General features: G+C 39.4%; 1 protein-coding gene and 1 long non-coding RNA gene across 2 annotated transcripts; one reads left to right on the top strand and one right to left on the bottom strand.

Annotated features, from left to right (window-relative positions):
* Positions 1 to 376: 376 nt before the first annotated feature.
* LOC139827501 (uncharacterized) lies at positions 377 to 9,580 on the top strand. Its single transcript, XR_011738122.1, has 2 exons — positions 377 to 514; positions 9,522 to 9,580. It is a non-coding gene; the product is annotated as an uncharacterized lncRNA (long non-coding RNA).
* On the bottom strand, positions 1,879 to 27,371 carry ACTR2 (actin related protein 2). The gene is made up of 9 exons (XM_065833282.2): positions 27,227 to 27,371; positions 20,485 to 20,595; positions 14,783 to 14,998; positions 10,679 to 10,751; positions 8,246 to 8,382; positions 7,387 to 7,536; positions 6,553 to 6,698; positions 6,010 to 6,142; positions 1,879 to 4,933 (listed from the first exon to the last, which is right to left on the bottom strand). Exons 1-9 carry the CDS (start codon positions 27,272 to 27,274, stop codon positions 4,763 to 4,765), a joined length of 1,185 nt encoding a protein of 394 aa, XP_065689354.1. The 5' UTR covers positions 27,275 to 27,371; the 3' UTR covers positions 1,879 to 4,762.
* Positions 27,372 to 27,443: the final 72 nt, after the last annotated feature.

Raw genomic sequence — 27,443 nt, forward strand, 5'->3', positions numbered from 1 at the left:
GAAACCACTTAAGCTTTAGGGCAAACAAAAAACAGACGGGAGATGGGCGCGGTGATGAAAAGGTGTAGGCAAGGGGCCCATATCTATCATTATTCCTGCAGCTACAATTTAATTACCACTCCTAGGCTTTGGGGAACAGAGATTAAAAAAAAAAAAGTACGGGAAGGAACACAAGTTCTGCGGTTGGAATAAGCCCTTTAGCATCACCTCAAGTCTCTGCTAAAACTCTAAATATGCTTTATTCATCACCCTGAACAGAAACTGTTTCCCTAATTTTCAATGTTTAGGAATTGCTTTCAAAGGGGAAAAAAAAGAAATGGAGAAGCAAAACCCCACACTCCCACTCCTCCCTGAACAACTTCTCCTTGTTTCAGCAGTACCAGAGCAGAACTTGGCACAAGGAAGGCAAGAAGCCCTTCACCAGCTGTCTGGACGATAAGCAGACGTGCGCTGCAATCTTGTTTAGTGCAGTTGTTAGCTGGGACAATAAGCTGCAACCAGAGGTTACAGTAAGGTAAGCTATTTACCCGTAGGATGTTACTTAAAGCCGATCTTCATATTGTAATGCAGGGAAGGTTAAGAGGCAAAATTCACAGCTTAGTCCGAATGGAAGAGTATTTTAGTTCTGGAGGCCTGTAATGGCAGAGACAGTGACTTATACCACCAGGACAATAAACCTATCCATTAGAGAGAGGAACAAGTATCAAATGGCAGGGCTCAAATAAAGCAAAATTGTAGATTAGATTTCCATACATGCTGAAAAGGTCCAAAACATATTTTTCTAACACTGTTCTCGTTGCTAGAACACATTAATATGTATATTTGGATTTAAAACAAAACTTTATTTTTCACACTACTGAAATTGCTAATGAAGCTTCTTTGTGGAAAATAGACGAAGTACCTGCAGGGAGGAATTCACAATCGAAGAAGTTGATTAGCAAATGCCAACTGAGCTGTATTTAGTCCTTCCCACACAAAAGCCATGTCAGGCAAAGCAAGCCAAAGGGAAGGAGTGGGGAACACAAATTATTATCGAGCAGAGATAAAGCCCATTTATCTTTTTCCCCAAGAATGCACAGTGATGGAATAAAGATTTGGATTTTGGGGGGCTTCTTTTTTTTTCCCTATTAAAATCCTGTCTACCCGTATCTAAGATGGCTTGTGTTTGACCCAGCCACCGACACACACGCACCCAGAGCCAAACTGCACATACTGGTTCACTCTAAGAAAACCAAACCCATTATCCCACTGGGGAACATACATACAGAACAGCATGTACAACATGCTGGGGTGAAGAGACAGGTTGAGCTCGTTTCAAAAGCCAGACATAAATGCATCGTGATCAGCAGGTCAGCCACTAATCCACACAGCAAGTTGTGAATTACAACATTTCAGGTGCAAGAGCTGCTTCAAACCAGTGCACCTTTTTAAATGCTCCACGTTAACCCCCATACAGTTTTTCTAGCAGTTAAAATGAGGGGTGCAGGTGAAGTAGCACATGCAGTCACAATGACAAGATTTTTCCTAAGAGAGGCTTCTGAGCTTAGCCAGGGATGCTGAAGTCAATACAAGTTGAGGGCTCTTCCCATTTTGCAGTAGGGAACATAGCGCTTGAAACTAGAAAATATTCCTGTCCAAGGATAAGGATTTTATTTTCTTGTAAAGAAATTAGGAGAGAGGGGATGTAGTCTTGGCTGTGGAATGGAGCAGGAGTGCTTTTCGCACTCTAATGACAGAAATCAACAGGGAAATAGGGAATGTGTTATTTTGTCATGTCAGATTTCCTCAGCATAAGCAGCTCATGACAGTTTTGTGATGGAAGTTAGGGAAAAGCTGACAGACCTGTGATTTCCCAAAGGAAACAAAGCAAACATAATCTACTTTGAAAAAAATCTGATTTTATTTTTGTATTGAAAAGACCTGTCAATTTAAATAGATGTTTATTCCATTCATGGTCTCAACCAGTGTTGTGAGTTAACATTATTCAGAACTGTATAAAAAGCCATTTGTGTTACATCGGTTAACATCCTAAAACACTGGGGGAGGGCGGGGTTTGAAGCAGCTTAACATTAAAAATAGGATGTTCCCAAAAAACTTACAACTGATGCAGCATCTTCTATTCTAATTTTACAGGAGCTGAAGCATATTGCAAATACAACTCAAGTTATTTGGTCTTAAAAAAAAAACAACAAAACACCTTTAAAACCAGATTGCTTTCATAGCAATATTGAAGCTGTGAGCTGAGAGCACACACATACCCTCTGGTGTGTGCAAACACACACATGGAGAACCACATTGAGCACAACTGGACACCGCATTGAGTATTTGGATTACGTATGCGCTCCTCTGAATCCATGATAGCTGTAATTTTAAATGCTAGTTGCCTTTTTAAAGAAAAAAAATCGAGATGGTTTCCATGGAAACCCAAGATTCTGCACAATCAACTGACATTTATTACTCATGGTGCTGTGAAAAGTTCTCTAGTGAAAGGGCCAAATTCCAAAACCTTTGCTCAAACACGCACATACCTAATCAAAGCCAACGGACGGGGGAGAACGTGGTTTAGAAAAAGGGTTGCAGGGTCAAGGTCTAGATTTGAAAAATCACATGACAGATTGTCATTCAAAAAAAGTTTTAAAATCATTCTTTGGTTTACTTCCATGATTCTCAACACTGTCTGAAAAGCCCAGAGACAGCCACATGAGAAACCATAGCTCTAAAGCAAGCCCACAGCATTTTAAAATCTTGTGTATTAAATGTTCAGAAGACTAAAGGAATTCAGAGTACCCCTTACATTCATGTCCCCAAAAATCTAGTAACTGCTTAAGTGCATGCACTGAGGCATGACCGGCATGCCTGTAAATTCATATTGTTCAAGTTAAGAGTAAATATAGCTGCAAAAAACCCCACCCACCTATAATTAAATGGTCATTACTAGCAACGCTATAGTGACTGTCTTGTTATTAAAGAAATGCAGACATGGTTTCTGCCTGTTTGGCTCGCTCGACCAAAAGGAAGCTGTCTGCTCGATTTAGAAAGAAAGCAAATTTTAAGAATCCAAGGGAGTTTAATGTTTCCATGTTCCTGGGGTCAATTATTAATGTAAAGATGTAGACAAATGGCAAGTACATGAAAGCATATCTCGTACATTCCAAGGTTTGGAAGTCGAAAGCAGATCTTAACTTCCTTACACTTAAATGTTATGGTAGGCTTGGAAAACCAGTAAGAAGTGATATAACATTTCCATGAAAAGCAAAGTAGAACTAAGTTTAACTGGCATTCGTATGCAAGCAGTTCTTGCTATGCTTTATGTAAGGCAGATTTTATTGCAAAGATAGTTACCAGTCTGCTAGTAGGAAGAAAATACAGGCAACTAAGAGACGGTGGTCGATAATTACTAGTGACAACTTCTATTTTTCTGAACAACTCAGCTTTAATGTACTTTCTGGTAACAGCACTTTCATCACTGGTTTTCACTTCCTTCCCCATCCCACGTTAAGTATCAAAAATCAAGACTGGACAAAATGAGTTGTGGATATTGACCAATCAACAACATCTCATATTCCAATGTTATTTTTAACTAGATCAAATATAGGTCATTCTTTATAACCTACTGCCAGTGGTTGCTTATAAATATCTGCTTGCTGCAATAAACACGGGTCATCAAAATATTCATTTGCAGTAACTACTTGGCACTAGGTTAATATACTTGTAAAGTTTAATGGAAGTGCTTCTGATGTACATACAAGCACTTAAAACATTATACTTTTAACACTTAGTTTTTGGGGTTTTAATATCTACAGTTACAGTCTTCACAAGCATTTCTGAAATCATTAAAACTCTTCAGAAGTTGAGAGGCTCCCGTCTCAGCACATCTACGTTTCTCAACAATTACATAATAGCTAATTTAACATTCTTGCTCCCTATGCTGAGACAACATAGTACCAAAATTTAGCTATAAAAAGAGGCATTTTTGGTCAGACTGACCCCCATCTGTCCCTTAACAGAAAAGCAACACAGCTCAAACCTGTCTCCTCCCTCCAGAAAAAGACACCTAAGGCCACAAATTTACATTTGCCAGAATATCAGGTGTGTTTCTCTGTTTGTGGCAACTGTGTACATGCCCACTTAAGAGAAATACAGTATGAAAGCCCCATCACCACCTTGAACGACAAACCACCTCAGAACCCAGTTTAGGCAGCAGTGCGTATGGAACCACGTTAAATCGAAACCGTGTGTTAAAGCCATTTCAGCTAGTTCAGCTAGTTTCTAACAATGTTTAATCAAAATCCCTAATTGCAGGAAAGGAAAAAAAATAATCTTAATGTAGAGAGAGGCAAAAAGATGCAAAGATAACCACCACAACGACCCAATAGCAAAAGCTCCTGTTTAAAGGTTTTCTTATGCTAAAAAAGGCACACAACCCCTTGTGAACTAGAGACAAAAGCTAGCGGTACTACAGCAATAAACCCAGAAGAAAAAGCCTACCAGAATTACCCAATTGCCTACTGGGAAGGAACAATGAAGTAGACAGGCTGCTCTTGCTCTGTTTTGTTTGCAGGGAAGTGGTCAAATTTAATAGTCAAATTTCGCCACATTAAGAAACATTTAACAAAAGCTACCCCAAGAAACCAGAACAAAACCTGACCTTTGGGTCAAAGGCCACAGACAGGCCTTTCCATAGCATGTAGCTGAGTGAGTTCAGAGATTGGCAATGAAAGAAAAAAAGCTTTAGACATGTGATGGGAACAAGCTTTGGGATTTATCGAACAGTCACACCAAGCTTCTCCAGCACACGCACTCCCTTTTCTTGGTATTCTTGTCGGGTCATCCAGAAGTTGTCTTTGTCTTTCATGATGTCTGCTAGAACTGCGCCACCCAAAAACACCATGTGCTTTCGACGAGGCGGATCTTCAATTCGGATCTTAAATTTCTAAGAAAAAGAAAAGAAACCGTTACTAGGATTCTTGAACAAAGCCGTTCAAAATCAAATTGTGCTTTCTGACAGAACAATGAAATGGAAACTGTTTAGTGAGAACAATGCAACAAGAAAACTGAAATGCTAGCATAGGGCACTCTGCGTGAGCTTCCAGCTTGCACAACCAAAGTAAAATAACTACTTTGCGCTGGAAATTATAGACAGCTATTGACACTTTCTTCAAAATTATACTTTCAGCATATCCACAAAAAAAGCCCAGGAGTCAGAATACAAAATTAAAGACTGTATTTTTGCATTTCATCAACATGGTAAAGAGTAAAATACTTCGATTGCTAAAATTATCAGAAGTTGCCAGATCACAAAATCACAAAATATTTTAAAATCATACCAAGTTTTAGAATGGCAGATGGGACAGATTTTAAATTTACACATTCTAGATGAGCTTAACCAATTAATATTCCCTTAAATTCTTGGATGCTAAAGCTCTAACCCCAAGAGCAAAAATGAGTACAGTCAAAGCTATGTGTGAAATACTGTTTTAGACTTAAAACATTCTGTGCAATTGAGTCATTCCACATAGCTGTAAAAGATCTTTAGAGAACACTGTGTTAAGAACCAGGGAAGTTCAATTCAGTTCAACATTCGAAACTTCACTCGAAGGAATTTTCTCGGTAAATATCTCCTCCTTGAAAAGCAGAGAGCACTACAAAGCAGCGTTACCTCTGTAATGTGCGTGTGGCTGTTGTCTGCTTATCACAGTAACCAGTGAACAAGGGAAATTTATTCTACTTGAAGGTGTATGAGAACTCTAGCCTTTGAGTATTTCACTTATAGCATGAGTCAAAACTTTCAATGATTAAAAAAAAAAATCATTTTTTGCTAAATGATGACTTTCAAAGCCACAACAACACATAAGCTTCATTAAACCTACCTTACAAGTTGTGCCCTAGCAGTTAACAGAACATTTTACATTCAAACTAACCCAAGATTTCTGACTACGTGGTTCCCTCTAGTGGGGACTGAGGATAAACCTCGGCCCCACACAAGTAAAGCAGCGACTCAGTGCCTACCGAGAGTTTTTCCACGTCTCCTTTCAGAACTCGTTCCAGGTAGAGCTGTTTAAGTTCCCGCTCCAGTCGCGACGGCAGCCCGGGGTACATGGTGGACCCTCCAGACAGCACAATGTGCTTGTAGAATTCAGACCTGACCAAGAAAACAGGCGTTCTGGTGTTATTTTGTATACTCTATAGTACAAGTAGGGTATCTGTGCATACAGGAGAGCAAATACAAATCTAACAAACAGCTGCTACACAAAACCAGCTTCTGTGAGTTTGGCAGACTTGCTTGTGCTTTTTCAGGTGTCCCAGAAAGCAGCATTAAAACAATAATAAAAACTGCACTTTCAGCATTCTATTCTTGCTTGTTCGTACTAAAATAGTCAAGTTTCCAGAAAACCTGTTGAGTTCCAAGGAGTCTCTCAGATTGACCCCCACTCCCAGTCTATTTCTCCCCCAACACGGCACATGTCAGTGTTTAAAGCAAAAGCTGTTATTTTGTTTGAACACAGTTCTCACATCGCCCTGCACCCTGATAGAACAGGGTTCTGTTCTTACCTGGTATCAATGTCGGCAGCCTGGATGGTGTTAAACAGCAATTCAGCCACACCAACCCCCTCTACATTGATTAAGTGCGGCTGGAAGAGAGCCTCTGGTGCCTCAAACCGTTCTCCACCGACTTTGATAATCCTGCCATCTGGGAGCTAGGGAAGAAAAAACACCATTTAGAAGACTACTTTTAGGTACTTAAGATACTAAACAAACCGAGAGGAAATAACCTACGCTGTTCCCTAATGTTTTAAAACAGGAAATTGTTGATAATTATCATGACTGCAAGAAGTGCTACTGAAAGAAGACACAAATTCTTCAATCATTACGCGATTCACTTAGAGACATCAGGGACCAGATACACCGATACCGACGTAACAAACATTTCCTTGCAACACAATATCCATCTAAAAGATGATCTCACAGCAACATAAGAGTAATGCTTTCCTGTAAGTTCTTTTCTTCCATGTGTGATCACAGGAAGTTTCCATAAGAGCAAGTTCGCTGCTCTTGTCACCAGATACCAGTCTCATACATGTCACTGCTCCATCTGACAGGCTAGAGTAAGCCCACTTTCTCTACAGTTCCCAGACTATAATATTCAAATTTCAAGGATCTACAATGACAAAAATGAGTACAATGTCATATGGTAAATCTGAAAAAAACAAACAAAAAAGCCCTTTAAAAAGCTTTCCCAGAACCAAGTAACCTCATTTTACAGATGCCTCTGTCTGGGAAGTGAGCTAAGGCCAAGAAAAGAAATTAGAAGGAATCCAAGCTTAATGCTACCTGAATTTAAACTTACAAAGTTTAGGACAAGAAAAGCTGTCTCAAAACACTCACTGTGTAGGATTCAACTAGTACTGTGGTCTCTAGTGCCAGTTTCTGCTCCTGTTCAATGTTGTATCCCACGTAACACAGCTTTTCCTTGATCATGCGAACAGTCTCAAAATCAGCAGAATGGTTGAACGCATACCCTCGCAGTAAGAGGAGCTGGAGGGAACATAGCAGTTCAGCAGTTAATGAGATGAACAGTTCAGATCCATTTATCAGTAGGTGTGTACATTCAGACATGTATCTTTAAAACTTTGTCTCCTTTTTTTAACTGCAAATTCAATATTAAGTCAAATCTGTCACTATTCATTCTTACTAGAAAATCAGAATAGCAGTAGCATGACCCCAAGTGGGAAATTTTCTTCGTCATCACAACTTTCAGTATAACTGTTACAAAGACGAGTGAAAAGTAACCGAAATAATTCTTATATTTAGAACTTCAGTTCAGAAAACTCCAATATTACAGTTTAACCATAACATTTGTCAGTTCAGAGTGTTGCTTATATTTAAAAAATCCAAACAAATAGCCTATAAAACATACTGTCTTATTTAATAATCACGCAAGAATAGCTACACTATTCTCCACACAGTAAGAAAGTCTTTTTGAAAACAGATGAGTAGAACTATTAGGATACAATTTTATTTTCGTTTTATATCAAGAAAGACAACTTACCAATAGTATTAAATATGGTTTAGATAAGGAAACATTATAAGGATAGACTGAAGCAACACCAAGAATACGCTTCTTTACGTCATTAATGTGAATAATACAGGAAAAATGTAAAGTGGTTTCTTGCTATCAAGGGATTTTAACCTGAACCAATGTGCCACCGATATCAGCCTCAACCTTATAAATTCTTTCCCTTACCTTAATGAGGTACCTAGTGATATCCCTCCCAGCGATGTCTAACCGTCTGGTGAGATGAGGGAGAGAGAAACCTTCATAAACTGGGCAAATATGAGTTACACCATCTCCAGAGTCCACAACAACACCAGTCAACAAACCTAAAAGAATGGGGTGGGAAAAATAAAAGGTACGACTTTTATTAGCACCTTCATAAATAGAGCAGGATAGCAGCAAGCTTAACACTTTTTTTTTTTTAAATTGTAATCTTAACACAACCTCAGTTCCCCCAGCCATCATTTTGGGAAAAGCAGTCACAATTTAAAATTCAGTTATTTCCATTCAGCTGGATTTTAAACTTAAGGTTTTCATAAGAGCTTTTAAAAAACTATTACCTCTCCTTTTTCCTAGATCCTTATAACTACCACTCACAATTTAATCTGGCATTTTGACATATTGACGTCTTAAATTGCACTCTAAAGAGAAGATCATCAAATGCCTGATGGGCCAGAAATTCCTCCTTAGATTCAGCTGTATATGTGTGATCTTATACTAATTTCTCAAATATGAAGAAACCTAGAGGTATTCAGGCCACAAGTTTACCTTGTTACAATTATTAGGACTTGTTGATTTTGGCTGGTATTCAAAACACAAAACAATGCTTTCATAAGGTTTGGACTACACAGCACGCACTTAATTTCTTTCCCACAGAAACAGTGTTATGCTGAATCAGATCCATGTTTGTATACTAAAGAAATTAACTCCAGTTAAAATAATTACCATAAAACCATTAAATTCTAAGGTGTAGAAAACAGGTTATCATAAGCACGTAGAAACAGAAGTTTCTATACTTCACTAACAAAATGAATAAGAATCAGAATTTATGGTAAAAATTCATTAGAAAACAGTTTTATAGTTTCTCGCAAGCCACCTAAAGCAAGGAAATCTATTTCAAGGGGACACCTTAAAATAATGAAGGGACATTTACTCTGTGGTGGCAAGGTACATTGGTTCAGTAATTTGCTCAAGCTTCGTGAACAGAAGGCAAACAAATTGGTTATTTGCCTTGATTGAACCAAAGAGCAAACCTTGGTTCAGTTGTATGATCAGATCTGCAGATTTATTAGTGAACGGCAATAAGCGCCAGGTAAACACAACAAGCCTTGCAATGGGACACACGCAGTGAGGAAGGAAACAGTCACAAGGGACTACACCAAGCTCCAACGACTTGTGAGGAATTGCCAACAAATTTCCTTATTAGAACTATGTTTTGATACATAAACCCCTTTGCCTTTAAAAGGTACATGAGCGTCCAACATTCCAGATAAAATCAACAGCAGTCTTAAGAGAGTTTTAACAGCGGCAACAAAACGTGGTGCACTGAAATGAGGCACGTCTCGGTATGTAATTTTAGGCACTACTTTAATGTAATGTAAATAAGTAGGATGTTTTAAAGTTGTGGGGTTTTTATTAATTTATTTTAACTTTGAAAAGCAAACGTTTATTTATGTGCCAATTGGTTTTTACATCTCAGAAGGTCTTCAGCTTTCTTTTAGATGATAGTTTGTGGAAACACTGTGGACTGTTCTAAGTTGTTTTACGTATTGTTATTCACAAAGTAGTTGAGCACTATACAGTAAAACACATGTAAAATTACAGTAGAATATAGAACTGTGTATGTTAGTCCATTAAATACTTATAAGGAACCAAAAAAAAAAGGTGGGGGGGCAGAGAAGGAAGAGATTTGCACAGATCGTAGCAAATAAAATTAATATTCAGGTCTGCAAAAGTGGTTTTGGTTGAGCTATTTTTAATGACTTGCATAACAAAACTACCCTTCCAGTATCCCACCACTTTTGCTCTTAGACATAGAAACTATGGTGACATGTTAGTGGACAAAGATATTTAAATATTTCCTGCTAGGTGACAGTTAAACACAGCAAGCCACAAATAAACAGATGTAAGAAGTCCTGTCATTAGAACTCCTGTGCTTGCGTTATTTCTTAAAATCCTGGATGGATTGCAGCCAGCGGTAAAATTTCTATCAAATTCAGTGAATCCACTATTTTCTCCTCAGGCTGAGGATCATTTATCTACAGCAAAAGGATCAACATTGTTTTTAACTGACTGCAAAGTCACCTACTTGAAATTCACTTGTAATCATGTTTTCCTTTATCAAAAGCATGTAGCTAAGGCTAAATGACTGTATCCCGAAACAATGACAGTCTTGATAAACCAGGTTTTTGCCATTACAAGCATGGCTCCACCATTGGTCCATGAAAATGCTCACAGTGGTACCTGTCAATAGTTCCTCAAAACAAAAAGCGAGCCCATAAGACAGAGCTGAGCTTGTTTGTAGCAGTGCTGAATTAAGCCCAACACCCGTTAATACCACATTAGAACTTTGGCTCAGCAACGTATTTATAAGATAATGGATTTTAAGTTATATTTGCCTACCTTGAGCATACAAAGTAAGAACAGCCTGAATGGCTACATATACCCCAGAAAACTGGTATGTCTCAAACATAACCTGTAAGATGGAAGCAAAAATTAACATCCAGACCAGGCCAAATACTTATACAAAATGTCATTTATGTTTGAAAACTGTATTTCTATAATCTTGTTCTTTTACTAATCAAAAACACTTTCCAATAAATTTCTACATAAACATTAGAAACCTACTTGCTTTATGGCAGTAAGTACCACATTCAGTTCTATACCTTACCTGTACATACAAGATGAGCCATTTGAAATATTCCACATCCCTTTAGCAACGAAAGTGAACACTTTCAAGAAACCCACACATCAATTTCTGAAGCTTTACTAAGCCATTTTCCAAAGTGCTTAAGGAGTGGGAGGCAGTACTTGTAGACCAGCCAAGTATTTCCTTACTTAACTGTGATTTGGGAATGAAATGTTTGTTAAAGGTGTATGCTGTAAATCTAATGAAATTCAAGGGCTTTTTGTTCTTCATATCAAGCCCTACAGACTTTGTACAACTGCAGATTATGCCAAGACAAGACCAAACAGAGTCCTAAGCATACGGGTCTAGAACCAATCCAGTGTCAGAGGTTGTTCACTTGCATCTGGGCCTTATTTTCCCCTTCTTTGAAGCACAACTGACAACAAACTTCTAAAAATCAGTGCAAAATCCACTACAATTGAAATAGTACAAGTAGGGCTACTCGGTTACCACATACAGAAAAACCACAGGTTTGCAGAACCTTACTGAAACATGAAAAGTAACTGCTTGTCTCATAGATTAGGTTCTCCTAACCACTAAACTAGTTTCAGTGAAAAAACAGAGTCTAAGGTTAAAGGATGCAGAGTTTATAGGATCTTCTTTCTAAACACAAAAAGGCCAAGTAAACAAATCACACTGTACAGCAGTTCTCCCCTCAAAATGCTTTACCAGGAAAAAAGGATGAACTCTGGTTATTCCAGCATATACGGAAGTTTTGCTTCTGCTGTTCTGCAACCTCCTGAGCACTTCTGCAACTTCCAGGATTAGAAAGTCATTAAATTCTAAGTACTCCCACAGCTCAAGTAAAAGATATCTAAATTTTTTTTTTTTTTTTTAAGAAAAGCTGATGCCTGACAATTTTAGAATTCTGAACTATTTAAAGAACCACCTCTGCTAGAATACTGTGATTTTAAACGGCTGGCTCATATCAAAAACCTGATCCTTGCAAAGTCAAGTTAATTATTCATAGCTGTATCGAGCACGAGGCAAAACCCCTGGGAAGAGTGATGCCGCCTTTCTCGGGATATTTGCTGTGAGCACACAGTACAGCAGAAGTCAAGCAGAAAGGAACACAGAGCACCCTGTCAGGAGAACATCACGCTTTGGGTTTTTATAAACCCCCAATGCAAACCGGGTAATATAAAAAGAAATTCAATACAGGAGTCGGGTGCATGGGCTAAGTGTGAGCAAGGCGTTTCCAGGTTGGTTGGTAACTTCCGTACCGGGCACAATTTAGCACATACGCAATCCCTTCAGAAACAAGAAGCAGAAGTGCCTGCCAGAAAAAGGAACAGCTTGAAGGGCAGCAACTCAAAAAGAGATCCCATTTGAGTAGCCATTGCCTAAAACCAGCATTATTCCAAAGGATGAGTTTTTCAAACAATCTAAGTGCTCAGAAAATAAGAAACTATTTTAAGAAAAACGCAAATTATCATTTTCGTGCAACAAAATTAATATCCAAGTAGCATTAGTTACTGCTTTCACATGTTGTACTAAAACACAGCACACTGCATAACACTGCAAAATCCTTTTATAACCTATATGCAGGCTGTCAGAGGGTTGTTGTGCTTTCCTTCAAGACAGCCAAGTCTGTTCTATTCGACATGAAAAATGCCTGGACACAGGACATATATGTTAACAAATCTTAAGATGCTAACACTGAGCAGGATGTTTGGAAAAGATTCTACTTGTGACAGCAGCTTTTGGATTATGTACCAAGTGATGTTCTAATTTGGCATGGAAAGGACAAACTAAAAATTGGGAAAAAAAGGATAAAACACACTAGGTTGGGATTATAAGAAGTGAGTATGCTTCAGCATCTCTACAGCTACGTAACAGGCAATTATAGTCTGGCTGCTCCCAACCATACTGCGGAACAAGAATGCAGCACATAATTGGAGGCAAACAAACAGCAAACACTCAGTTAAGCTGAGGAGCAATCGGTGTTTTGTACACACGATGAAAGAAACAGCACTTTTAAAATCTACATTTTACGATATAGCTGTCATGTGAACACTTGCTGCTGTCACTAAGTGGCTGGGTTTACTGGAGCAATGGGGTGAGGAGAGAGAATGACTGGAAGTAGAACGAAGTACAGTGTAAATAATTATACATCATCTTGATATGGTCCAGATGACGGAGCTTTTCTTTTAAAATGCTACCGTACTGTATCACAAAACGCAGAGACATTATTATATTTACTGCAGGCTTTAGGAAAAATCTTAATTCAGTGCTCTGCTTCGCACTCGGATAGCTTCCCTGAAAAGGAGGAGTCCATGTCAAAAACAGGAGTATAAATATGTGGCAGTTAAAAACTAAACATTGCTAGTCTTCATAACATCATGATCCATTCAAAATATTAATAAAAACAATGAGTTTCTGCTGAACTCAAATTTAAATTTACAAAAATGGATTTTAGGCCTCCCTAATCCTCTGGATCATGATTAAATATCTACAATCTCTGGAGTGATTTTTAAAAAAGCAAATGTAGCAATACAAATATTTTATCAGACTTCAGAGGCCATACAAGACCTTTAGATTTATGGTATATAATTACTTGATCCCAGAATAACTACACCCCAGCCTTTTGTGTTTAGCAGGAAAACAGAAACAAGAACACTATTGTAGACAGCTGAAAAGCAAAGAAGCCTGAACAGGAAATTCAACCATTCCCAGTACATGGAGGTCACCCAGAATAATCCACTATGTCCATCACACCACAGCTGACTGATATACAACAGAGTGTATTACTAATGCTGCATTACATAATACTTAGGCAATAGATCTCTAATGTCCACAATTGCTAAGAAATGTTGAATTTAGATTGTACAGTTTGATTTTTTTCACCTAAGTTTTTCCAACTTTGCTTGCTCCTAAGTCACCCAAAGAAAGATTAGTGCAAATATATTCACCGTCACATTGCAGAAAGCCCTACTGTAGCTGTGACAACAAAAGGGCTTAAAAGGAAAGGTCAGCAGGTAACGATAAAGGTAAATTTTTGTTAGACTAAGCAACAGATTTGGGAAAAAATATATACACACACAAGCTTTCACATTCAAAATTCTGATAAATGGATAAGGTTTCAGACATAAAATAAATTTTTCCTGCCCTATCAGCTACTCTTACAACACATTAACTACATTTTTGTTACACTGAATACTTAGATTAATTGGAAATACCTGCGATGCTTGAGGAAGGGAAAAAAAAAGGAAACTAAACTTCTTGTTCTCCTCAAATATTATTGCTCTTCAAAATTGACTTTTTGTTGTATAGCACTGGAGCTAAACAATATACATCTGACAACCTGACAGAGGATCCAAGAACCAGGTTTTCCTTCTTAGAAGGCTTTCATTGATAATCCCTAGCATTAATCAAAGATTACTTACTTGGTTGTCATCACACCTTTATCTCAGCTCGCTTCAACAACACTACTCCATCTGGTAAGCATCGTCTTGCTCAAGCCTCAGTCTCCTCTGAACCATGACTGGCTTACAGAAGTGTAAGTCATTCACAGTAACTACCATTAATCCAATAGTTAGTAATCAATATATCTTGGATATATTAAGATAAACAAGTATTTCTATTTCTGTGTCTTACTGGTGACACGGCTTGAGACAAGAAGCCAGCTCATAGCTTTTGAATTACATCGGTTTGTTTGAACTTCGCCACAATAGCCTTCATGACTATAGCTGAGGACAAGGTTTGGTTAGAAAACAGAACTGCTTTGCCTTAGAGTTACTAGGTGTTCCAAGAAGTTAAAATCTCCTAGTGATGCTTCAACATCAGTATACATATCAGTTTCTACTAGACACACATACCTCCACAATCTTCTCTCTATTTTTAGTTGGATTCATGGGAGGTTCCGTGAGTAATATTTTACAATTTTTTGTGTCAATATTAAGTTTTTCTGGTCCAAATGTGTAATCCCAGAGGTGCTTCATATCATCCCAGTTCCGAACGATGCCATTCTCCATCGGATAATTCACTTCCAGCATTGAGCGTAACTCACTTGCTTCATCACCCACCATGAGATCCTGTAAAATTTTAATACAGAAGCATGTCAGTGCTTGCATAGTTTTCCAAACATGAAAATCCTCAAAGAATGCCAGTGAACACCTCCAGTCTGTGTCCAACTGTCGTCTTAATACCCACATTTTGGAATCATTTTCAGACGCTTAGGAGAAAAGTGGAATATATTTCCTGTAGTATTTAAATTTGGTTGTTACCCATCCCAAACCTTTTCCAAAATAAACTTCGTTAATTCCATTGTCCAATTAACCTTGAGCAAACCAATAAACCCCACTACAGCTGGATACCACAGAGACCTCTAAAAGTACAGATGTTTCTCGACTGACGCCTCCAAAATTCTTTTATCAAATACTAATTTCAAAAGGCTGAGATGCAAAATAGCACATAAGGGTAGTAGGTGCGATCGGCAGAATACTTTTCCATGCATGTTGCAAATTTCTGTGCACAATACCAAAAAAGGAATAATGAGTGGTGAATAAGCATACTGAACAGTAGCAAAAGCAAATAGGAGATTAGAAGTTCCACACTGGACATTAAAAGTAACAATGGTTTACATATTGCCTGTGTCAGTAGGGTGTGAAGAGACACATCTCAATATAAAATATACCCTTGTCTGTTCCATGCCAAAACTCCCAAGTCAAAAACCCCAGTAATGCATTTTTACACAAACACAACCAACTAACGCATAGTTTGCATAGGCATTTCACACTGATTGAGCAATCTGTTTATTAAAGTTAGTTACGCAAACATTGCACATTCACATTAGTAGCATCGTATCTCCTCCTTTCCCACGTATTTCCCAGAGGAAGTATGCATGTTTTCTAAGGCAACCTTAACTGACTTGCTCATGTTTATCCTATAAGAACGTATTTCTAGGTACCAAATAGCACCACGCTAGTATTATATTCCTTTCATTGCAAAAAAACCCCAGCTACTTCATACAAAAATACGCCACCGCAGTTTGCAGTTACTGTGGCACAGAAAACTCTGAAGTGAGAGTTACTCAACCTACTGTTCAATGTTAGGGGAAAAATGATGCACAATGAAAAATCCAGCGTCCGGTTTATTATGCCCTTTTAAAGAAGTAACCTAAACTATATAAAAAGGAAGTTAATTGAAACTAGTTTAAATCAAACCATTCCTCTTCCAACCCCTCTCCCTGACAAGGCATTTTGTTTTCCCTTGCACAGTAGACACTGTACAGAAGTCGAGACTCTAACATTTTAAATCAAATGTACTCTACTGAAACCATACTACGAAAATCACACCATGCAGCCACGTTACTCCTGAGAATTTAAGATGACAGAAATTCCACCAGTTAGGAAAATCCCAAGTCTTTTTTTTTTGTGCATTGTTCTTTGAGACTCTATGCTGCTGAACAGGACGCAGCCCAGGAAAAGCTGCTATTCAAATGTGCAATGAAAGTTGCACAAAACTTTCACATCCTTTTAAAACAAAGTTAAAGGGCGGAACAGTTGTTCTCAAGAGCACTCCAACAAACACGCACACTTGGCAGGTGAGGAGGAAGGAGGACAGCACAACTGCATTTGCAGAGAGGAACCCGTATGACATTCAATGTTGCCACCACTTTGGTACTCAGTAATATTTGTCTAACTGAAATCAAAGTTTTTTCAAGCTCTTGGTTTGTAATGTTAAATATAGCAACTTCTGCTGTTAAAGGTGCTGAGTTCATGTTGATCTTTAAGAGTTATTCTTGCATCTTGCAAAACTACAGGTTGTGTAGCATTTAGAAGCAATACATAAAATATTCTCGTTAATTAGTTGCTAGTAAACCAAAGCAATGAACAACTTCCAAAATAAGTATGTATTTAAATGTAAAATGTAGGACAAGACAAAACAATGAATAGCATCAAAAAATAACATAACAGCTACTAAGTCCCATCAAGCAAAAATGGTAAACAAACAGCATGGGGGCACCTCACTTACCATCTTTTTGTTATTCTACTTCAACAGGTCAAGAAAGGTGAAGAAAGAAGGTAGAAGCAAGAAAGTCAGAAAAGGCCTAAATGAAATTCTCAGATTATTTTAAGTACACAGTAGAAATAGGCTGAAAAGAGATGCATGTACAGCGGGAAATGGTCCGAGTTAGTTTAGTTAGGGCCAGACTAGTGTTCTCAGGATGTCAGATTGAACTGTCTCTTTTAAAGGACCCTATTGCTACATGTCACTGGCGATTCATGTTTACACTTCTTACATTGCAAACAAGATCAGTATATCTTTCTCATAAATAAGAGTCTGTGCATAAATATTCTGTAACACTGGAGTCAGACCCTGGGCAAGGTGTTTATATGAACTAGACAAGACTCTGCACGAGGCATTTTACCATAACTAGCTCTGACAAACACTACATTTAAATATTCTGCTTTAAATACACAAGAACTGAAAACTGTAACTTAAAAGCATTCACCTATAAGCAGGCTAATCTGTTCATATATCTTGGAACAAATACCCCAAAAGAATCAAAAGAGATATTTACTGAAGTTATGGCACCTAATCTCAGAATGTAAATGAGTAATCATAAAGTGCAGTAGCAAAGGCCATGTCTCAAAGCTCTTTCCCTATAGCGAGCCACAGAGGTAGGAAGATAATTAAAGCAGCTGGGAAGCACTAGGAGAAATTTGAAGTGTAAGTCTATGAACATTGTCCAAAATTATACTAAAGCAATTTTCACAATTATTGAGATTTTTTCTCCTTCGATTAAATTTACTTTGAGTCACCTAAACTGTCAAAAGCCACAGGATAACCATCAGCACCACTAGGACAAATCTATTTATTCCGCTAATTGTGTCAGAGGAAAAGTGCGTAGAGTTTCTGGCAGCTGCCTTTGCACAGGCAGCACCAAAGAGGCTGGTTGGAACATGTCCCTCTTCCTCACTTCAAATCCACAGACTGACCTTCTCCACGCGCTGGCAGAAACGAAGCAGAACTGTAGGACACTGACTACAGCTCAGCAGGTCTGATCTACCCTAAAATCCTAATTGTTTTAACTTGTCAAAGCTACTCATCAGTCCTGCCCTCCCAATAAGGTTATTAAGCACCAAACCTGCTGCAAAGATTAATACATCAGTAAAAGCTAAGAGCGGCATGTATGCTTCTGGTTTTAGAGTTTTAACGTTGCGATATTAAGCAAAATAACCCCAGTAATAAGTGATTTTTTGTGTTTATGTCCTGAACTGGTGACTCTGTAAGAGTCCTATAGCCCTGCTGCTGGCTCAAATGAGAATTCAGAAGGAATACACAGACAAAGCAACTTGAAATCAGTAACTCAGTAGCTGGATGATAACCGGTGTTTGGCTCAGCTTCCAGACTCTTTTCACATAGTCGTTGAATTTCACAGGAAGGGCAGCTTTCCTGAACAGTTTTGAAAAGTTAAACTGATAATCTTCTTGACAGCTTCATTTACTCGGTTTTAAACTTATCCTATAAGAACTTGCAGTGAATAGCTAGAATTGAATTTTGGCATAAAACTCATCTGCTAAAATAGTTGTGTTTGTTTTGTTTTATTCTTTTTTTTAAGAAATCTGCAAGAGTCTCACAAAGAAAACCAGCACTCATGCTTAGTAAGCCTTTATACTGCATTATCCTGCTGGGATATCTGAAGTATCTGTGGCAGGGATTCCTTCTCTTGACACATTGTTTCCTTAAGAAAGAGTGAGAAGCTGTGACACAGAAGATACTACAACACTTTCAGGTAGAATCTAGACACAGTTAATACTCTCTAAAATACACCCATGTGATCCATGTTGAAGCAGAAGACAGGCAACACAAGTCAAATCACAGTTTACTGGTTCTTTTGCACTGATCTCACAGCAACTACCCACTTCCACCTCCTATCTCTCCAATTCGACACTGTCATCTGTAATTATATTAAATTATCAGATAATCAGAGGATACCAAAACTGGCAGGACAAGCTCTATCAGATCAGCTGGAAAGAAACATGACCTTAACAATGAGATTCCATGCAAGAGAATTTTTCTTGGACTTGTAAATCACAGCATAACTTCCATAAAACTTCACCAGGACTTCCTTGAATAAATTGTCACACAAAATTCAAGTAGATATCTGAAGAAACATCTCTCCCTAAGCCTTGCAAGAGAAAGATTTCTTCCCTCTCCTTACAAAAAACTCCTGTCTACTGTGAAGGATCTCCATCCTTTCAAGCAAATTGTCCTACTTGATGTAAGGTAAGTGGTACTGCAATGTTAAAAAAAAAAAGTACAGTTTGGAAAGGCTGGAAAGGTTTGATGTCTTTCATCCTCTTGTCTTCCCCACATGGCCTTCTGCTGATAATACTTTTTACAGGCAACAGCAGCCATCAGATAACTGAAGTTCTCCTTGTCACCCATAGATTCTGAAAATAATGTAGAAGGCTGACCAGATTTTATTTTTTCTTTTATGAAGCTGCTGCTCAGAAACAACAGGGAAGGCAAAATTGAAAGCCTGTACATGTGTGGTTCTACTTGAACTTCAGTGGCCTAAGTGAGGGCTTCTACAGTTCTGCATCACCTCCCACTTCTCCCTCAAGTTCCTGCTTCTGCCTTGTTCTCAAACTGGAGCTTCCTCAATCGTCTGGTGAGGCGGTCAGAACTCTGCCAGACAAAGAAATCACTCTTTTTCAGCTGATCAGCTCACTCAAGTGGCTCACCACACGACTACACAACCAGTACGGTCAGCACAAGGTGAGAATGCGTGGCTAGAAGCAAGAAAGGGAGGATGTGACCACAGCAGGGCCATGACATTTACTGAAGCCTGTACTGCAGAAGCGACTACTAACATTTGAAGCATTGCTCTGTAAGTATAAAATAAAGTGAGAAATTATAGCTCCCCAGACTTTAGAAAAATACTCTCAGTGGCTCCCCCCCCTCATTCCAAACTTGGAATAACAGCTCAAGATGAAGTAGTCTGAAGAAAGCCTCTCCATCTCTAACTGGTGCAGAGTACTATGTCTACTGACAGCAAAAAGAAAACAAAAACAACAGAAACAATGAAATGCAAACACAACCAAAGTTAAACATCTCATACAAGATCACAGATTATTAACTGTGAGCAGAAAGTAAACAGTATAGAAAGACCTGGAAGCTCCAGCAGTTGTTCAGCATTGTCTCAGAACCTCACAGTACAGCTCGGTGACAAATACCAACCACTTCTATCCAATTTCTGCCTTCTAATCTTGACATAATTTACATATTGGCATTTGAAGACCCTTTTTGCACAGAACCACTTGAGCCCTACCTGTTGCCTCCTCAGCCCTACTATCTGAAGGCCTCCAGTGCTTTAGATTATCCTCTTAATAACTTTGTAATATGTGACACGCTAAAACCCAATACAGAATTAATCAAGAGATACCAAAAAAACATAAAGGGGAATTAAGGAACAAAAAACACATCCAAACATTACATAAAAGTCAAAGGCTGCCCTGAACTTTTAATCCATCAGAAAGGAATAAACATTTTTGAAAAAGAAAATTACCTTGATTTCAATGTTTCCCACTTTAGCAGTTGATCTAATAATGGGTCTTCCAACCAAAGCTGGAAAAATGTGCTCCGGAAAATTTGAGCCTGCATAGCCACATTTCACAAACTGAAAAAGAATAAATATTTTTATTAGAACATGCATCACTTTTCCTTACTAACAGAGACCTTTTTGTGAGTAAAAAATTAAAAGCCCGGATTTAAGAGCATGTGCCCCATCAGAAACCAATTTGATTTATACTTTCAAATCAAATTTACATGTTTAAAATGATATGTAGACTTGTAACACTGAATTAAAGTATCTTCCAGAATGTTTTCTGAATCAGATTGTCAGATTTTTGAGAAACAGTAGTAAACCAACTAAGTACGTTGAGAGCTATAAAAAGGTCTGATGTATTATTCTGGATTTCCTGCCAAGCTATAAAGAAGTTCTCTAGCAAGCTGAAACACATCATCTTGTAATGGATCACTTTATAGAGCTTACCCAATGAGACCAAATTAAATTGCTTTTCCAATTAGAGCACATAGTAGCCTAATGAATTATACAACAGAAAAAATAAACAAACGAACCAAACAAACAAAACCAAATAAAAAAAAAAAAAATCCCCACCAAAACCACACACCTTGTGAATTCAGGTGTTATGCTGTTATAAACAGAGTTTAACAGTGAACTAGCAGATAGTCTGTGCAATTCAGATGGATTTCACAGAGTTTCATTATTTTCAGGGTTTCTTTTAAAGATAAAAATTCAAGTTTGCAGCAAGTACTTCTTAAAACAATAGCACAACCAAAACCTCAGCTGATGGTAGTTCGCACCAAACAGGACACTCTTTCAGAATGTTTGTCACCCAAATACGTATGAAACGAAGCTTTATATCATTGGGGCCCAAGATAGTGTATACACTAAGAAATCAGTGAAGATGAACTAAGCATTAAAAGAAAAAAACAAAAATACAGTCACTAGAGGAAGCTCAGTTGTAAAATGAGAACTTTAAATGTGTCAGCGAGAAGTTACAACTTTAGCTGGTGAGGATCAGCAAATTGTGCTCTTCAGCTATCCAACGCTGATCATAGAATGGTTTGGGTTGGATGGGACCTTCAAAGCTCATCCAGTCCAACCCCTGCTATGAGCAGGGACATCTTCACCAGATCAGGTTGCTCAGAGCCCCGTCCAGCCTGGTCTGGGATGTCTCCAGGGATGGGGCGTCCACCACCTCTCTGGGCAACCTGGGACAGGGTTTCACCACCGCCAACATAAAAAATTTCTTCCTCATCTCTAACCTGAATCTCCTCTCTTCTAGTTTAAAACCATCACCCCTTGTCCTGTCGTTACAGCTCCTGCTAAAAAGTCTGTCCCCATCTTTCTTACGGGCTCCTTTTGAGTACTGAAAGGCTGCAATAATGTCTTCATAGCGTCTTCTCTTCTCCAAGCTGAACAACCCTTAATCTCTAGCACGTCCTCACAGGAAAGGTGTTCTAGCCCTCTGATCATTTTGGTGGCCCTCCTGATGTTCACATGCCATACTCTGATGTTCTGTTGCACTTCATACAGAGTAGGTTTTTTTGAATGCACACTTAGTGTACTGTGCTACACCAGCATGCCAGAACAACATCCTGCAGTCCCAGACAAAACATTACACATTTTCATCTGCAAAATTACTCAACCATCTGGGTGTAACAGCAGTAGCACAGCAGCACAGGATCACTCAGGTTGGAGGGAACCTCAGGAGCTCTCTCATCCAACGTCGGGCTCAAAGCCATCAACACTGAATTCAGATCACGTTGTTCAGGGCTTTGACCACTTGGGTGCTGGAAGCCTCCAGGGACAGGCAGTTCACAACCTCCTTGGAACCCTGTCCCGAAGCTTTATTATCCATTTCAGGCTGTATTAAAAGAAATCTGCCAGAATTTCCCAAACATTCACCGAGTTTTCTGGAGGTCTGAAGACTGCCACTGAAACAATTATCACAGCAAGGCGTACAGCTAATTGCAGCTGAGGGGAATTCTGCCATTACACTAACAGTAACTTGAAGTCACCTTCTGTTGCTCAAATTATTTGCCTCACTGCAGTCAAAATGGCACCTGTTCTGAAAAGAAATGTATAAAGCCAGTTACAGAAAGACCCAAGATATATTTTAATTAAAGTTGAGCTAATACAGGGGAGAAGGAAATTTTTTTTGCTTATTGTGACCCTAATTTCTTTCACCCATTCAGGGCTTGCTGTCTCCAAAGGCAGAGCTGTTTGGAATACCCAAAGAATGACACCATACATACAACTATTTTTGCTCATTCTACTTCAATCCATTTTCTCCAAGAAGGCAAGTCCTTATCAACTCTTTCACTTAGAGGCCAGAAGTACCTTGGAGTTACATAGATCTTATCTGGTTATTCAAGAATGCAGTGCTGCTATGAGAAAGCAAGAAGTAGCCACAAGCATTTTTGGATCACACTACCTGAATACTCCAGAAGACTTCACCAGAAGTTTCATACCAGTTTTATACCAACAGTGTCCACGTTTAGTTTTTTTTTTAAATAAGCCCCCTTTCAGACTTAGAAAATTACTGCATTCAGGGCAATCACACAATTTTTGTTGCGACTACAACATTTAGGTAGACTCATTATAAATTTAATTGTGCAGGACCTGGTCAAGCGAGAAAGAAGCTCTATAAAGCAGCCCATACAATCAAATCCTCCCAAATAAATTGTTCTGAGTACAACCTCCAGGTAGCCCATGCACCTTTACACCCATATACTTAACTCACAGCTTTTCCTCCTTTTCTTTGCCCCAGCACAAAGCAACTTGCCTACCTGTCATCACTGTTGGGCAAGAGAAGTGACAGGACCAGTGACATCTAAATGAATCTTTACAACTCAAGCTACTGGAGCAGCCCTCAACAAGCTCCACTAGCCATAGCTTTAAATTCTGCCAAATGGACAATAAATCCTGAGGTTTACATAGAGCAATCACTGAGATACATGACCAAAATGACTACTGCATAAAATCAGTAAATACCTTCTAGCAAACCTTAAAAATACCTCTAAAAAGTCACATGCAACTCTGCTGACCTAAAAACCACCAACCTACAAAAGAACTATTTTAAGTTTTTACTATTTGAGCTATAATAGTAACTTCCAACCCCCCTTCTACATTAAAGCCATGACATACCCTCCTGGGTAGTTAACCATGTCGGCAATCAATAAATCTTAGATTTTTAATAGCAGATTGACATTTCTCCAACCAGCCTAAAACACAATCAAAACCAGATTTAATCTACGTGAACTTCAATTAGCAAGATTCAGCTTGGACATTCACAGTTCTTCTTCCCTACTTCTTTCAGGCCAGAGCAGAGAGCCTTAAAAATGACATTTGCACGAAGTCTGGTAAACTCAACAGTAGATAGAAGGGGCAAAACTTTAACTCTGTCTCTTCCTCTTCAAACTTGAAATTTATTCCCCCAGGCTACATGAAAATTTGGTTAAGATGATAACAAATCAGCCTTGTACATAAGTTTCCCCATCAATGAGAGCATCCTCACTGCAGTGTTCTCCCTGACACGACACTGAATATTCAGCTGGTTCGGTAGGTTCATGATGATGAAATTATGGCTGACGAACCAGACGTGGAAAAACTACCAAGAGGTAAATGCACCTAAGAAACACAAACATATCAATATAATAGATCTTGAACAGCTTTATATCTTTCAAGGTGTACAAGAAAGATAAGATACTTCGCCCTTCCTCACAGAAGATTGTCCAAAATCTTCAATTAAATGTTTTGAAGTACAATAGTTTGCAATATAATCAGCTTCCCTTTTCCAGTGCCAGACATTACTCACTGTTCTTTCCACTCTCAATTTGAAGCCTTCTAATAAAATTTAAGTAGAGTGCACTTGTTTCTCTTCCATCCCTCATTGTGCACACCCCCTGGAACAATTACCAAATGATTTCAGTACAATGCTTAGTATACACCATATCTCGAACAATAACACCAACGCTCAATGACTTTACGTATCTTTGTAAGGAAGCCAAGAGTTCATCATCGTTCATTTTTGCAAGCATTTGATACACATTCCGAATGTTTTAAGAATAGCTACTTAGCTTGCCTGTGTGCAAGGCCACAGATGTAAGAAGTTTTACCATATATAGTTTTTTCTCCATTTCACTGTGGTTTACACCGACTCTTTCACTTCCTACTGAGTCATCGAACAGTAAGAACTCGTATGTATAAGTGCTCTTTCAAACAAAAAGAATGAGGAAGCTCACAAACTGGTCACATGACAGGTATTAAAATGAATACTAATATCCTTATCAGGTCTCTGTGTTTGATTCTTTACGTTGATGCAACTCTCAAACACCCTAAACAAAATTAGAACAATTTGACGGGCCACAAAGTCACTTACGATCGTCCTGTACCAATAAGAACATCCACCTTTAATGCTCTAGACCTCTGAGGTGTCATCTCCTGCCTCTCTGCCACACTCCATGTCGCAAGAACTTCCTCCCCGTCACCTCTTCCTCAAAGATCGGTTGCAGCCAGAGACATTAGACGTCCTGCTGCAGCATAATAAGAACAGTAATTTTCAAAGACGAGTCTAAAATTAAAATTGCACCTGATTTTTCTAAAGATATTCTCCATTTTCATGTAGTATTTCTGGCACCTGGCAAAAGATTTAACTTCAGTCATGGTTTTAAGTATGACATATCACAGTGTATCAGAAATCATTTTGACATAAAGCATCTCTTATTTGTCATACTGAAAAACTATTCTAAAAACACTGGTTTAACAATATAGGACTAGTTGATAATCTCAATACACAGTTGAGGCTCGAAATATGTATTGAATGGAATTTTCTTCCACTTTATTTATCCCAAGTCAACCTAAATATTCCAAGCTTACTGATTTAATTATTTCTTGATACTTTGCTCCCCCAACACAACGAACTCTGCGGCCAGGGTACTTCCATACGTGTGTTATTCTGCTTAGATACAGAACACAACCCAAAGCTGCTGAAGTGATACGAGTCCACGGTTATAGTTATTTATATCATGCTGGTACAACTCACAGAGGGGGAAAAAAAAAAGTATCATTCCAAGATGTCTCTTGATTTAAAAGCACAAAGAGATGTGTTACACTGTACAAAATCTGTGTTGCAAACCCAGCTTCGGAAATTGGGTAAAAATAATGGTTTCAACCCTATGGCCCACACTGCTGACATTACCTGTATACTAAACATTTTACAACCCAATGATGTATTGCTATGTAAAGGATCATGCTAAGGGATGAAGCTTTAAATGTTTTGTTTGGTTTGGTTTTTTTGATACGGGCCTGACAGTAAGAGTATTAAACAATGATAATCTAAACAAACAAAACACCACCACACACACAAAAAAGCTTACATGTCCCTTTGTAAGAAGAAAATTGTAAATGCCTTCTTTTTTTCTTTCCTTTTTCTAAATGACAGTGTAAAAAGCACGCAAAGGCTCCAGATCTGACTCCAGCCCTATTAAAGATTTTTGCTTTAGGAGGAAAAATGAGAAGACATCAGAACTGTCAAATGTGACGTTCTTCCTCCTGAACCATTCCAATCATTCCAGATGCTAACTGCAAACCCCCCTAACTCAGGATGCTGAATCTCTAAGACAACAGCCTTTGTTTCAACTATTCCCTCTTGGGCTTTAAAAGAAAAAACAAACATGAAATCTTTATTCCATGTGTTTATATTAAAAAAAAAATCACTTCCTTTTTTTTTTTTTTTTGCTATTCAAGAGATCTTTACATGCTGTCAGCTTTATTAACTCTTTGCATAATATTTTTTACTGGGGGAAACCCTGGATTGCTAAAGAAAATTACCAAGGGGAAATATTCACCTAAAGCATCTCATCTTTTTGCTTTAAAATGGTATCTTCTCCACTTCCTGTTGAGGAGCCTCACAGCCTGCGTACACTGACAAAAGGATGAATTTCTAGTGGGTGCTCACACGGTCACAGAGAGCAGAAAAGGTGCAAGGACAGGGAGAAAACCTTTGAGGGGGGTCTCATGATTAAAAAAAATGCCAATTTTGAGTATATTGCAGATCGGGAAGGTATGGAGGAAAGGATGCTGCTCCATTTTGACCAACAAAAAACCCCGCATCGTTTCCCTAAAGCAAATAATCCTGCATGCATAGGACACATCCCTGGTTGCTCAGGGTATAATGGGCTCATTCAGAATTTTTTAAAAATGGGATTTTTTGTTAAGCGCCCGTTGCTACAGAGAGGTTGGCTCCAGGCATGGAGAGAAACAAGATATTCACGGTAAAACAGTAAAATGTCGGGGGGGGGGGGGGCGCGGAGGGGGGGCACAGCACTTCATCTGCGCACCAGACACAGCGCCCAAAACCCCCGCCACGGCAGGCGCTGCTCAGCCGGTTCAGCGACAACCCAACAACCGGCAGAGCGCCGGGATCGCCGTTTCTCCGCGCCGAGCTCCCGCCGCCCATTCATTCCGCAGGCCCGCACCGGCCCCTCGCACCGCGCAGCCGGGGCTGCAGAAGGACGGGCGCGGTGCTCGGCGGCCCCGGACAGCGCCTGGGCGCGGTGTAGCAGGCGGCCGGGCCCGGTAGCGGCGGCGCAGGCCGGGCGCGGCCCGCGGGCGTGCCGGCAGGAAGCCGGGCCGGGATGGGGGGGTGTCGCCCTGCTTCCCCTTCCCCCCCCTCCCCAACCCCAGCAGCAGGGCGGGTCCCGGGGCCGGAGCAACTCACCCCGGTGCCGTTGTCGCACACCACCACCTTCCTGCCCAGCGTGTCCATCCCTGCGCCGCCGCCCGCACCGACACCGACCCGGCCGCTCCCGCCGCCCTCAGCCTCCGCCGGGCCCCCCCGCCCGCGCGCCCGCCCTGCCGCCCGCCGCGCGCGCACGCCGGAAGCCGTCAGAGCACGCCACCGTCCAATCAGCACGGCGACACCCCCGCCCTTCCCG

Source organism: Patagioenas fasciata, chromosome 3, assembly GCF_037038585.1.
Source record: "Patagioenas fasciata isolate bPatFas1 chromosome 3, bPatFas1.hap1, whole genome shotgun sequence".
Lineage (NCBI taxonomy): Eukaryota > Metazoa > Chordata > Aves > Columbiformes > Columbidae > Patagioenas > Patagioenas fasciata.

Coding starts and splice junctions, on each gene's coding strand:
- ACTR2 (XM_065833282.2), bottom strand. CDS start 27,274: ATGGACACGCTGGGCAGGAAGGTGGTGGTGTGCGACAACGGCACCGGG. Junction 20,596..27,226: donor TGTGCGACAACGGCACCGGG/GTGAGTTGCTCC, acceptor ATTCTTTTTCAG/TTTGTGAAATGTGGCTATGC. Junction 14,999..20,484: donor TGGGAAACATTGAAATCAAG/GTAATTTTCTTT, acceptor AAAATTTTACAG/GATCTCATGGTGGGTGATGA.